The sequence below is a fragment of the Micromys minutus genome, assembly GCF_963924665.1.
Source record: "Micromys minutus genome assembly, chromosome: 3".
NCBI classification, from domain to species: Eukaryota; Metazoa; Chordata; class Mammalia; order Rodentia; family Muridae; genus Micromys; species Micromys minutus.
The window spans coordinates 421181-434480 of NC_137972.1; the positions used below are offsets into that span (position 1 = coordinate 421181).

General features: G+C 40.0%; 1 protein-coding gene and 1 pseudogene across 2 annotated transcripts in view; both read left to right on the forward strand.

Moving 5' to 3' along the window:
• AMN1 (antagonist of mitotic exit network 1 homolog) overlaps positions 1-7631 on the forward strand; it is a 28334-nt gene extending 20703 nt beyond the window's left edge. Inside the window, exons 6-7 of the mRNA XM_080913802.1 lie at positions 8-119; positions 7187-7631. Of these exons, the coding sequence (XP_080769928.1) occupies positions 8-119; positions 7187-7260 (186 nt within the window). The 3' untranslated portion in view covers positions 7261-7631. The remainder of the gene's footprint in view (positions 1-7; positions 120-7186) is intronic.
• Positions 7632-11776: 4145 nt separating this feature from the next.
• Positions 11777-13097, forward strand: LOC308418338 (bleomycin hydrolase-like; annotated as a pseudogene). The gene has a single exon. The product of its transcript is annotated as a bleomycin hydrolase-like (transcript).
• Positions 13098-13300: the final 203 nt, after the last annotated feature.

Sequence of the window (13300 nt, forward strand, 5' to 3'; positions counted from 1 at the left end):
TACATAGGAGATTAATATGGGATACTGTATAAATCTAACCGATAAGGCTGTAGAAGCTGCCCTGACTGCCTGTCCTCAGATATGTATTCTTCTTTTCCATGGCTGCCCCCTGATAACAGGTCAGTCTAACAGGTTGCTTGTATTTAAATCTTGACTTCATCTTTTTTCAACTGCAGAACCTTAAGAAAATTAATTACTCCTTCAGTTCTGTTATTCATCGTTCTTGTTGGTAAAATGACACAGTGTTACAGCTCCTCCATAGGCTCACTCATGGGATTATTTGATGTGTTTTAGATCTCAAAGCACATAATAGTCACAGTAATGCTGGTGGTAAGGCTTAGTATTTCCTTCATAAGGATGATGTCAACACATCATGATCATAGTGTTAATATGATGTTTTATACAGATAATAAAAAGTGTCAAGTTTGGCAGGGTGTGGTGGTACACACCTTAATCTCAGCTCTCAGGAGTCAGAGGCAGGCAGATCTTTAAATTCAAGGCTAGCCTTGTCTGCTAAGTGAGTTCTATCCAAGACATCCAGGGCTATACAGAGAAACACTGTCTTGGAAAACAAACAAACAAAACAACAACCAAAAATGTCAAGTTATTGTATTATATCAATTAAATATGCTAAATGACCAGTTGACTGCCATTTGATCAAAATATAGAAAGTGAGACTAAGAATCATTTAACCTATGCATCATGACTCATCCTTGTAATCCCAACACCCATAAGGCTAAAGTAGAGTGATGGCTTCTTGTTCAAGGTTAGCTACAGCTACATGGTAAGGTGACCTGGGCTACAAACACCATTTCAAATACCACCACCACAAAAAAAAAAAAAAAAAAAGAAAGAAAGAAAGAAAGAAAGAAAGAAAAATATCCATTGAGAGCTGAGGACATAGCTCAGCATGTGAAGCTCTTGCTGAATAAGAGTTAGGATACCCAGATTGTTATGCCCAAATGACGAAGTCCCCAAAGACCACTAGAGACCACCAGAAATCTAACTCTTAGGCAAAAGCCAAGGATCTTTATTTAAGCTCGGGCTCAGATTCTCCAACCTCTCCAACACAGTGGATGGGTACGGACAACCCTAAGCTGGTAAAGCCTTCACCTTTTTATCATAGTTACAGTAGGGGTACGGGACCTTCCAACTTTACAGTTACATGATTGGTTGACTAAAGTGGAAATTTAAGGGTTCTTTGAAAAGTGAGTTCTGGTGGATGGTGATTTGTTGGGGCAAACACATGAAGGGATGCTTTCCTGAAGTTGACACAAGTGAAAGACTAAGGCAGACTCATGAAGGTACAAATCACTGAAGCAGACACAACAGAGAAGATGTTCTGCTAAGGCAAACACATGAAAAGACATGTGATGAAAGATTCTTTGCTAACAACACACATGCATTAATCTGCCCTATATTGTGTAGATGAGCTCTATTTGTTGGGACTCCACAGACTCAGGCTGATTGAATGCATATGCTGAGGCAAGACCTATGCTGAGCTATTCCTGAAGCTATTTTGGAAATAATTCTCTAGAAACACTTCAGGAAGTAGGGGGCTGGAATCGCAGGTCAGATCAGCATCCCAGAGGATGAATCTCACCAGAGGTACATTCTGTAATATATGAATCATACAACCAAAATTTTACCACTATAAAGATATTCATATGGATTGTGCAATGTGCACAGATAAGTATGAATTTTGCTCCTTATTTGAGCAAGCAGAAGACAGCTATCCTTTTATGAGTTAATTTGATCAATAACCAATTAAATCTTTATTCATGCCATGTGAAGGATGGTACAATGAATCTTAAGAATTTTAAAACCAACAAGATTTGTTGTCTAATTTTAGCTGGAATTTTGACTAGAGACATTTTTATGTCTAAGCCAATTATAGGGCTGCTTCTGTGTCAAGGAATCAGCAGATCAAGTTACCTATCCTGTTTGATTTTCTCAATTTTTTTTCTATAGCCAAGATCTTCAGGGAGTCTTCTCCTGTCATATCTGATTCATATCACTCTAGAAGAGGTCCAAAACCTCTTATCCTTTCCTGTTAACACAAATACAGAGAGCCTCTAGCATGTCCTTTGTCCAGTAACCCAAAATTATTAAAGGTATAAACTAATTTGATTTAGTAGCTTGACCTCTCTTCTGGAGGATTTTTTTTTCTTATAACTTTATTTAAAAAACAGAGATACATGGTACAGATTTTTAAAGGCATTTTGGCATAAAACTATGAATATATTTTTGTCAGCACTTGATTTTTTTAAAGGTTTGATAGTATGCATTGAAATCTTACTAGTTGTAATAAGCATAAAGTACATGTAAAACAAAACGTAACATGGAAATAGTCAAAATTTTCTTGGTGTGTATAGGTGAGGATTTTTAATATCATAAATATTGCCAATCTTATACTCATCTTCATTTTGGTAATTAAAACAAATTGAAGCAATCTAAACAATTATTTTTATCTGTTGAAACAGTGTTTTTTCACTACCTCCTGCCCTGTGAGCTATATGAGATGAAGGCCAAAGTTTCTACTGTCTGTCTGAGATAAGGTCCTTCTCCTTATCTCCTGCTTCTGACCTACAATTTGATCAAAAGCCTCTATTTATTTATCTATGTATTTAATGTCAATTAAATTCCCTCTACTTACTGTATATGCCCATTCCCAGGCTCTAAATTTATCATAAGAGGTTAAGCAATCCCAGAAATCCCTTGTAGACCATGTTTGTAGATCCCAAGTATTGCCCTGGCAAGACTTTTTCAACCTTCATTTAATGTATTTTTTAAGCTTTATTTATTTATTATATATAAATACATTGTAGCTATCTTCAGACACCCAGAAGAGGGCATCAGATCCCATTACAGATGGTCATGAGCCACCATGTGGTTGCTGGGATTTGAACTCAGGACCTCTGGATGAGCAGTCAGTGCTCTTAACCACTGAGCCATCTCTCCAGTCTTCTTTAAATTTTTTTTCATTTATTTTGTTCTCTCTATCTCTGGACCTTTGATTCCTACATATAATATCAAAAATAAATATTCTTTATTCCATGTATACCTAAAAGCACTTAATTATCATTATACTCCTTTCTATCCTTAAAAATAATTAATCAAATTTCATTAATTTCTATTATTTATCTGGTTATGAGAGGCATGCAGCTTGAATTGTCTGCCTCTGCCATTTGAGTAGCCTGTCTCTTTGTACAGCATGGGCTCCCAGTGCCTCTGAGCCCAAACTCTTTGTACTAGTTCCAAAATCTACAGAAAGAAATCTCCACATGGCTCTGGCAAAATCTGTAACCTGCTAAGAAGCCAATTCTTCAGAACTCCTAATCTAAGTCATGGCACATGTTTTCATTTGAGAATCTCTAAATAATTTTTAATAGTGGATACAAGCCTACCACCTTACATGCCATCTGTAGTGGTAATTTTTAAACCTCTCTAAGCTTCTGGCAGGTGGTTGTGTGCTTTATGCAGGCTGCCCTAGATGCTCTGGACCTTAGATGGAAAAGCACATACACACTGCCTTTATATTTTTATATGCCTTGGCTAGCTCAATGGCTAGCCCATTCTTGCTACCCTAGACTGGATCAGGGAAGTGGGCCCTGGGGCTCCTTTGCTGTTTCTTACGTGACTGGATGCCTTATCTTCTGTTCCCTGAAATCCGATCTCTGCTTCCCAGTCATGGGGATTCTCTTTCCCGTCCTTTGGGTTTTTTTTGTTTGTTTGTTTGTTTGTTTTGTTTTTGTTTTTTTCTTTCTCAAAATCCTGCCTCTGTCCCCATGCCCAGCCCTTGGCTGATGGCTTTTTATTGACTAGTCAAAAAACCAAATATTGGCAAGGACCCACAGTGGACATGCGAATGCCTATGTAAGCACAAATCAAATTTCTAACAGAAAATGATAATGGATTTAAGAGCAGTTAATAAGTAATTCAACCAATGGGTCCTTTATAGCCTGGATGAACTTACCATCTTTGTTACCAAAATCATGGCCTATAATAATTGACTTGAAAGATTGTTTTTTTTTTCTCAATACTGTTGCATGAGAAAGACAGGGAAATGTTTGCTTTCTCAGTGCCTACTTTATTCCTGGAACAAGTTGGGGTTTTTCCAGTAACTGAGTTCAATCTAAAAGCAAGTTAAACATGAAATAAAGTCTAAAAGTAAAATGGGGTTTGTAATGTTAAGCAGGGCTCTTTAGAGATCCCACCTGTAATCCTAGCTTATCCATCCACAGGAGGTAGAGACAGGAAATCCCTGGAACAAATCTGTTAGCCAAATGAGCTAAAATAACAAGCCTTAGAATCAGATACATAAGAGCAATTAAGGAGACACCCATGTCTACCTTAAGCTTCTAGATACATCTGCCTACACACACATACACACACACCACACCACACCCATATATACAGAAACAAAAAAATCAGTCTAGCCATTGAGTAATGCATGCATTTAACTTATATACTGAATAAGCAAAGGTACTTATAAAGTAACTCTTACTTCCCTTGAATAGTACTATCATTGTTATGATTATCATTGAGTCTAGGCTAGTCCAGAACTCTAGGCCTAGAATAAAGAAGTAGAGTGTGTTCCTGTAATCCTCTCAGTTTAAGGATTTGCTCCTTGGGGCTGGAGAATTGGCTCAGTGGTTAAGAACACTGTTCTTCCAAAGGTCCTGAGTTCAGTTCCCAGCAACCACATGGTGGCTCACAACCATCTGTTATGGAATCTGATGCCCTCTTCTGGTGTGTCTGAAGACAGTGACATTGTACTCACATACATAAAATGAATAAATAAATCTTAAAAAAAAAAAAGGATTTGCTCCTTGGATATCCTGTTTCCAGTAGAGCTATGCTTTCTATGCAACTCTAAGGCCTTCTACTTTTGGATCAAGATGTGAGTTGTCAGCTTTTACTTCACCATCATGGAACTTTCTAAAACAATAAGCCCAATTAAACACTTTCTTGGTCATAGTCATGGTGTTTTGTCACACCAATAGAAAAGTAACTAAGACAGAAGTTAGTGCCAGGAGTGGGGTATTGCTTAGTTTTGGAGGAATGTGGAAGATCTGGTACTTAAGACTAGAAAAGCAGCTGAAGGCTGGAAGCAGAACATGATGAGCCAGCCTAATAGGATCTTGGAAGACAGCAGTGCTGAGAGCTATATGGGTTATGGAGTATAGTTCAAGAGATTTAAGAGGGAAACAATATTAACAAAAGGGCTAGAAGCAGTTCTTGTGGGATTTTGGCAAAGATCGTGGCCATCTTCTACCCTTGTCCTAAGAATTTGTCTGAGGCTAAGTTGGCAAATGATGAACTAATATATTTGGCAGAGGAGGTTTCAATACAGCCTAATATTGATTTTGTTACATGGTTATTAGTAATCACTCCTATGCCAGTCCACAGTGAAAAAGAGCAAGTGGTAACCAATATATATGTTTGAAGAGAAAAAGAACACCAGGAAATTTAATGTTGGAGCCACACATGTATAAGAGAGAAATGGAAATCAAGGCAAGGCCTTATCTACATTTTGATAAAAATGAGGATGGCCTCAGGGTAGGAGCCTACTCTGCTAAGCTTCCAACTTGTGAAAAGAAAAGGCAAAAAGAATTTTCTGCTGCTAAAAAGCAAAAACAAATGAAAGCTACTACAAATGTGATTCAAAGTAGTCAGACTTGGCAGTGCCATCCACTTGGTTCTGGCTTTAGAGCTATAAAGGGTACACAAGTAAAGGTATTGTGGAATCTTCTATATTTAAGGAGAACAGCTAAGCCCAGGTGTGTGTGTGGCGGGGTTGTCGCTGTATATAGTCCCCATAGAGAAACCATTTTGTGAAGCTGTGAAAGTGAAGCTTTAGAATGACTCTGAACTTTGAACTTTTAAACAAAGTTGAGACTGAAAGACTGTGGAGACTTCTCAAGTTGGACTAAATGCATTTTGCATTATGATGTAACCATGAGCCTATAGGGGGCAGGGAGTGAAATGTGGGTGTTGGTAATTGAACTTAGGTCCTCTTAACCCTTGAGTTAGATTGCCAGCCCTGGTAAATGTAGTTTAAAAATTCAAAGTTTAGTATACAACTGAATGACTAATAATTAATGGTAACCCATGGTGTCTATAATTCTAGTTCCAGGGAATCTGATGCTCTCTTCTGGCTTCTATGGGCACCAGGTACACAAGTGGTACACTAACCATATATTCAGGCAAAGCACTTAAAATTTAAAATAAATTTTTAAAAATATCCTTGATAAATTATATTAATTTGTATATAGAGAGGTGTCATCTAGTATATATGTAGAGGAGGTCAAACTATTAATTCTACCACATGGCTCCCAGGGATGCAGCTCAGTTTGTCAGGCCTGACAGCAAGTACATTTACCTGTTGAGCCATCTCAACAGCCCCACTGTATACTGATTGATGTTGGTCACAGGTGCTACAATGGAGAGAGAAGCAAACCAAGGTGCTAAGCCTTCATTTTCTGAAGGAGCAGAGGGGTTCAACCTTCTTAGAAAGTTCACTCCACTTATTTTATTCAATCATTACACAGGGTTATTTGGGGCTGGGAAAGTTTCCATCTACCAGAGTTATCTTGCACTTGCTCTCCAAGGGATCAGATAGCACACATAAATCTCAGTCCTTTTTGACCATGGCTAGCCACAATAAAAAGTAAGAATTCCAGGTTCACCAGGAGTATCTTGGAACCAAGTTTGTACAAGCTCTCATGTAACACCAAGTGCAGACTTTCTGGAAAGACATTTTTCCAAGGTTCAGTCTCAAAACAATTTCAAAGCCACTGCTGATTAACCCAAACAAAGCAAAGGCTTTGCTATACATTTCACTCAAAGCCATACATAAGAGCTTTGGCTTACTTACCTCTACCACTATACTTTATATTTCATATTGTTTTTAATCCTTCCAATAGCTCTCTAATAGTTATCACCACACCTCATTTGGGTTTTTTTTTCCCCCTTTGTACTATGACAGTATCTCATATAGCCTAGGCTAGCCTCCTACTTGCTATGAGTTGGGTCTCTTTTAAATTCCTGATTCTCATATCTATACCTCCTAAGTACTAGTACTGCAGGTGTACTCTCAGCTTTACGTCTATTTATATATGAAAAAACATTAAATATATTTGATTATTGTAAATTAATATAGTGTCATTGTTCTCTTTTATAGATCATTCACGAGAAGTCTTGGAGCAATTAATAGGATCAAGAAAACTAAAGCAAGTGACTTGGTCTGTTTATTGATCTTTATTGAGGCTGATTTCAGGACCTTGCCCAGGATATACGCTATAAATACTTGTTTTTGTTTTGTTTTGTTTTACTTAATTTAACACCAAATATTATCTTATTGTCTTAGTTAAGCTGTGACTCTCAGAGAATCTGTGGAATCTTAATATAAATCTTTGTGTTTTAAAGTTAACAAGATTCAGCATTTTAACACTTCTATTATCCCATATTTCTTTGAGCCAGTTTTTTTAATGGTGATTCTGACGTGAACTCTATTTGATGGAGAGGGGGTTGGGTTTGTCTCTTTAATAATAAGTTTCAAATGTCTTATTGTAGGCTTAGATTTTGCAAAACCTGCTTAATAAGGGTTCTTAAATGTTTCAGCCTCCTCTCTAGCCCACCATAAGAGGAAGTGTAAAGAAAGGTTAATAAAAACTGTTTAAAAATAGTTTTTTGTGGCGATTACAATCTTTGTTGTCAGCAGCCCTGTCCTCTAGCAAAACACCAACAGGAATCAGCAGCTGTAATCCAGTCCACTGGGCAGTCACCACTCAGAAATCGGTAATGCAAGCAGAACCATCATCAGTGAAGACTAGCGAGGACAAGTAAGGCAGAGCAAGGCCAGAGCCTCATCTGCAAAGACTAGCAAGGCAGAGCAAGGTGCAGTGCCAGAGCCTCTTCCCACTGTCTCTAGGGATATATTTATATTCTTTCTGAACATCACATGTCTGCTTCAGCAAAACATCCTTTCACTTGTGTCTGCTTCAACATTTTTTCATGTGTCTGCTTTAGCAAAACATATAACTTAGTTTCCAAAGAAACCAGAATTTCCACTTCAACTTTTTTTACCTTTATATTCCTATCTCTAGTGTAGGTATTTGAGCTATTCTAAGCGATAAGGGTAGAGTTCTAAATAAAAATGCATTTAAGAAAACATTCAGCCAAAAGCAAAGTAGAACATGAGGGCCTATTACCTCTTCATAGAAACTGATATATTTATTTCACTTAAGTCAACTGTAATAATTTATCAGTTAAAATAATACATTCAGGGGCTGGAGAGATGGCTCGGTGGTTAAGAGTACTGACTGCCCTTCCAGAGGTCCTGAGTTCAATTTCCAGCAACCACATGGTGACTCACAACCCTCTGTAATAAGATCTGATGTCTTCTGGTGTCTGACAACAGCTATAGTGTATTTATATTTTTAAAAATAAATAAAGACATTCAGCTGCAAAAGTGGCTCAGTAACAGAGCATAAAGTTGGATTTACACACACACACACAGGCAGCTTCTGCTTAAATACTCAGTTCACTGACTCTTACTCCCCTCAGTCCTATGGCTTGAACTGTGGCTCATACATAGTAGGCAGACATGCTACCACTGAGCTGTGTCCCAAGACAATTTCATTGAGTTCTATGGCTGTTCTTTCCAAATATGCATTTCTTCCTTGGCAAAATAGGTTAAAAATGTAAAAATTCTCTCACTGTCTCTCTGTCTCTGTCTCTCTCTCTCTTTCTCTGTGTGTGTGTGTGTGTGTGTTTACTGGATATTGAATCTAGGGTAGGATTCCATTCATGCTAGGTAGGTGCTATACCATTAGACTGTATTCAGGCCCAGAGTATGTAAAAAGTAAATATAAAATACCAGGCTAGAGGAGATGGCTCAGTGGTTAAGAGAACTGACTGCTCTTTCAGAGGTTCTGAGTTCAACTCCTGAAACCACATGGTGGCTAACAAGTATTTTTAATAGATTCTGATGCCCTTTGATGTGTCTTGAAGACAGCAACAGTGTACTCACATAAATAATTTAAATATGAAATTCTATTGTAGAGCTGGGTGTGGTAGTAGCACATCTTTAATTCCAGCACTCAGGAGGCAGAGGTAGACATATCTCTAAGTTTGAGAACAGCTTGGCCTACATAGCATTATCTAGGCCAGCCAGATCTTCACAGTGAGCCCATTATAGAGATAGATTGTTTACTGAAGTTCTATTGATTTCACATTGTGAAGTAAACACCAAGTTCATTCCTAACAGTGCTCCTCCCCAATTCCCCTTTTGGAAGTTAGAGCCAAGCAGTTCCTACAGAGATAGATCAAAGGCTACTTTACTTAATACCCCCTGTCTTACTATGAGGTGCTAAAGCCAGAGACTGCAGCTTCTGGCCTCAGAGCAACTTAGACAGGCAGGTCAGCTACAGAAGCAAAGTGACTTAGACTTAAGATAAGTAAACGTTTCCTTATTACATTGTTGGGGTTAATGTAATCTAAAACCTCATTGGTGGATGCCAGGACTGCATTCCTGTATCATGAATGATTAACCACAGGATGGGTTGTCCAACGCAAATAGCCTATCCTGAGATCAGCTATCTCCCATTCATGTGCCTATCTTTAGGCTCTTCCTTAAGTGGGAAATTTTATTGTCTTGTTTCTGGACTTTTTGGGTCTGCTGCGGGAGCAGATGGCTTATGACCTAGTTTCTGACTGGAGACAAAATGGACTGAATAGACCCCTTCTCCCTTTATGTTTTTGGAAGGATTCTCCCTTTATGTTTAGGGTAGGATTCCATTCATGCTAGGTAGGTGCTATACCATTAGACTGTATTCAGGCCCAGAGTATGTAAAAAGTAAATATAAAATACCAGGCTAGAGGAGATGGCTCAGTGGTTAAGAGACCTTTATGTTTTTGGAAGCTTTCTATTTCCCGGTTTCAACACTATCTGATAGGTTATTTCAACACCCATCAGTGATATGAGCCAATTTAGGCTAGATTGTATTATATTAAAGGCAGGTTTATTTGAAAACTGCTCTCAGATGGAGGAGTTCACTGGCCCCAAGGACCAAGGCTAGGAAAGTTGCCATGGGAAAGGGGGTGGGGAAAAGCTAAGGGAAGAGAGAGAAAATGGTCCATGTGCAGAGAGACCAAAATATCTGGATTATGTAAGGAAGAGCTTCTGGGGGAAGGGCAGCCCAGCCCCTGATTCAGAAAATTCAGGGTTGAAGGCTGGGTATGCCAGGTAGGGACTCAGGGATACTGGGAGAACCTGGAGGCCAGGTCTACTTTAATATGTAAAATATGCACCTCAGTTCCTTGTCCTGGGGTATAAAACCAAATGGCTGAGCTATTCCCAGGGAATACCCATTGAGGTTGGGGTTGGAATAAAGCAACAGATAGGAGTTTGGAGGAGATTTGTGTGACCCGCTGGAGAAGGGAGTAAGGCTGCTGCAAATAGTGTTACCAAGCTGGGTATAAGACTAGGGGATTGGTGTTGGAGCAGCTGAGAGCTGTGAATTCTGTAGCCTACCAGCATCCCTAACCTGAGTAACCTGCAAGTTTCCAGGGAGCACCAGCTTGAGTTGGTGGCTGGGATAAAGCAATGAGAAGCTGGAGGAAAGTTGGGGGGATTGAGATCTGGATGATGGGGGCAGGGAGAAGGGAAAGCTGCAGCAAATGGTGTGCTACAAAGCTGGAAATGGGGCTGGGGGTTGGTTTTAGAGGAGCCAAGGGAGAGGTAAGGATCAGAAGTTATTCTACCTGCTTCTCTAGCTGTGTGCATACATTTCTAAAGCCCCTGTTGATACTCATGAAAATTTTATGTAGCAGGAGTTGGCTCACTGGGTAATTACAAACCCTCTGACATCCAAAGGTCACAAGAACAGAGCTTCCAAGATCACAGTGCATTTCGATCAGTTGATAGTGTGCCTAGTTTGTACAAATTCAGTCCCTAGTACTTCATAAATCAAGTTCCAGCACTTCAGGTAGAGTCTGGAAGGCCATCCTCAGACACATAGTTGAACATAAAACAACAAAAACCTTCTAAGACGATATTCTACATTCCTAGCCCCCAAATTCCTATATAATTATCATAGTTTTTGATGTTGCTAGAAAGTATGCTTGTTGTTAGAAAGTGTTGTTAAAAGATGACATCCCGGGTTTCAGCACCAATGTTAGGAAAAGGATGAAGAGAATGGGGGGAATATGGCCCATAGAGGTGTATTGGGGCCTAGGGGTAAGGGAGATGCTCTGGGGGGCCCATGCTGGGAATCCCTTCCCCCTGAGGGACCAGCCACATGACAGTATATGACAGAATAGAGTTTATTCAGGTCATGGAGGAGTTAAGAGGGTAGTAGAGGCAGAGAGAGAGGAGAGGAATAAGGGAATTGAGGCCAGACATGAGCATGTGAGAGAGAAGGGGGAAGGGAAGGGGAAAAGGAGGGGTAAGGGCAGGAGAGCAAGAGAGTAAGAGGAGGGGACAAGCAGCCCCTTCAGGCCACTGGGAGGGAGCATACCTGGCTGTTGGTAGGTAACTGAGGGGTGGGATTTACAGAATCCCAACAGAAAGTAATTCAGGTGTCTAAGACAATTCCAAAGCAATGTATAAGACTATAAAATGCCTTGGAAAGACTAAATTTGGTATTTATAACATGCAAAGTGGCAGTGTTCAACTTTAAATTTGATAATAGGAAGCTGTAGTGTAACCCCAGAGCTCATCTGAGGAACCCTGAAAACTAACGTATCCCCATGAGGCAGTTTGAGCACCATGAATAATGCAGGACTAAATTCAGAGAAGGTAGCTGCTTTGATCCACATACTAAATTCTGACCCTCGGTTCATACTTGCCCAGAATGTCAGGACTACCCACGATCTGCTGGACATTTGTCTGAAGTGGGCCACGGTCCAGGGTGTTCAGCATGTGTTCCAGCACATTGTTCCTCAGGAAGGCAAGCCAGTCACCAACCAGAAGAGCTCTGGACGATGCTGGATCTTTTCTTGTTTGAATGTTATGCGACTTCCATTCATGAAAAAATTTAACGTTGAAGAATTTGAGTTTAGTCAGTCTTACCTGTTTTTTGGGGACAAGGTTGAATGCTGTTATTTCTTCCTAAATGCTTTTGTAGACACAGCCCAGAAAAAAGAGCCTGAAGATGGGAGACTGGTACAGTATTTGCTCATGAACCCAACAAATGATGGTGGACAATGGGACATGCTTGTCAATATTGTGGAAAAATACGGTGTTGTCCCTAAGAAATGCTTCCCTGAATTGCATACAACAGAGGCCACCAAAAGATGAGAGAATTCTATATACGGCTTTGGAACCTGGTACACAGTGGAGCAACCAAAGGGGAGATCTCATCTATACAAGATGCTGTGATGGAGGAGATACTCAGAGTGGTGTGCATCTGTTTGGGTAACCCACCAGAAACCTTCACTTGGGAGTATTGAGACAAAGATAAAAACTACCACAAGGTTGGCTCCATAACACCCTTGCAGTTTTACAAGGAACATGTGAAGCCACTCTTCAATATGGAAGATAAAATTTGTTTTGTGAATGACCCACAGCCCCAGCACAAGTACAATAAGTTGTACACGGTAGACTACTTAAGCAATATGGTTGGAAGGAGAAAAATGCTGTATAACAACCAACCCATTGACTTCTTGAAAAGAAGATTGAGAGGCTGTGTGGTTTGGCTGTGATGTTGGAAAACACTGCAATGGCAAGCTGGGCCTCAGTGACATGAATGTCTGTGACCATGAGTTAGTGTTCGGTGTCTCCTTGAAGAACATGAATAAAGCTGAGAGGTTGGCTTTGGTGAGTCACATATGACCCATGCCATGACCTTCACTGCTATCTCAGAGAAGGATGACCAGGAAGAGGCATCTGTGAAATGGAGAGTAGAGAGTTCATGGGGTGAAGACCATGGCCACTAAGGTTACCTGTGCATGACCGACAATGGTTCTCTGAGTATGTCTACGAGGTGGTGGTGGACAAGAATCATGTCCCAGAAGAAGTGTTGGCTGTGTTAGAGCAGGAGCCCATTGTCCTACTAGCATGGGACCCCATGGGGGCTTTGGCTGGATGAATGAGTGGGCTGCCTCCAGCTCTTTCCTCCTCCAGTGGGATGGGATGTAGCTGCCAAGGACAGATCCAGAGACTGAAACTAAAGTTACATGGGTGCTGCTTCCACAGGAGACAGACTCTTGGGTTTCCAGTCTTCTCCAGGAACCTCTTTGAACAAAATGCTTTATGCTGAAACAAGATATTTATAAAGAAAAAAATAAAGGA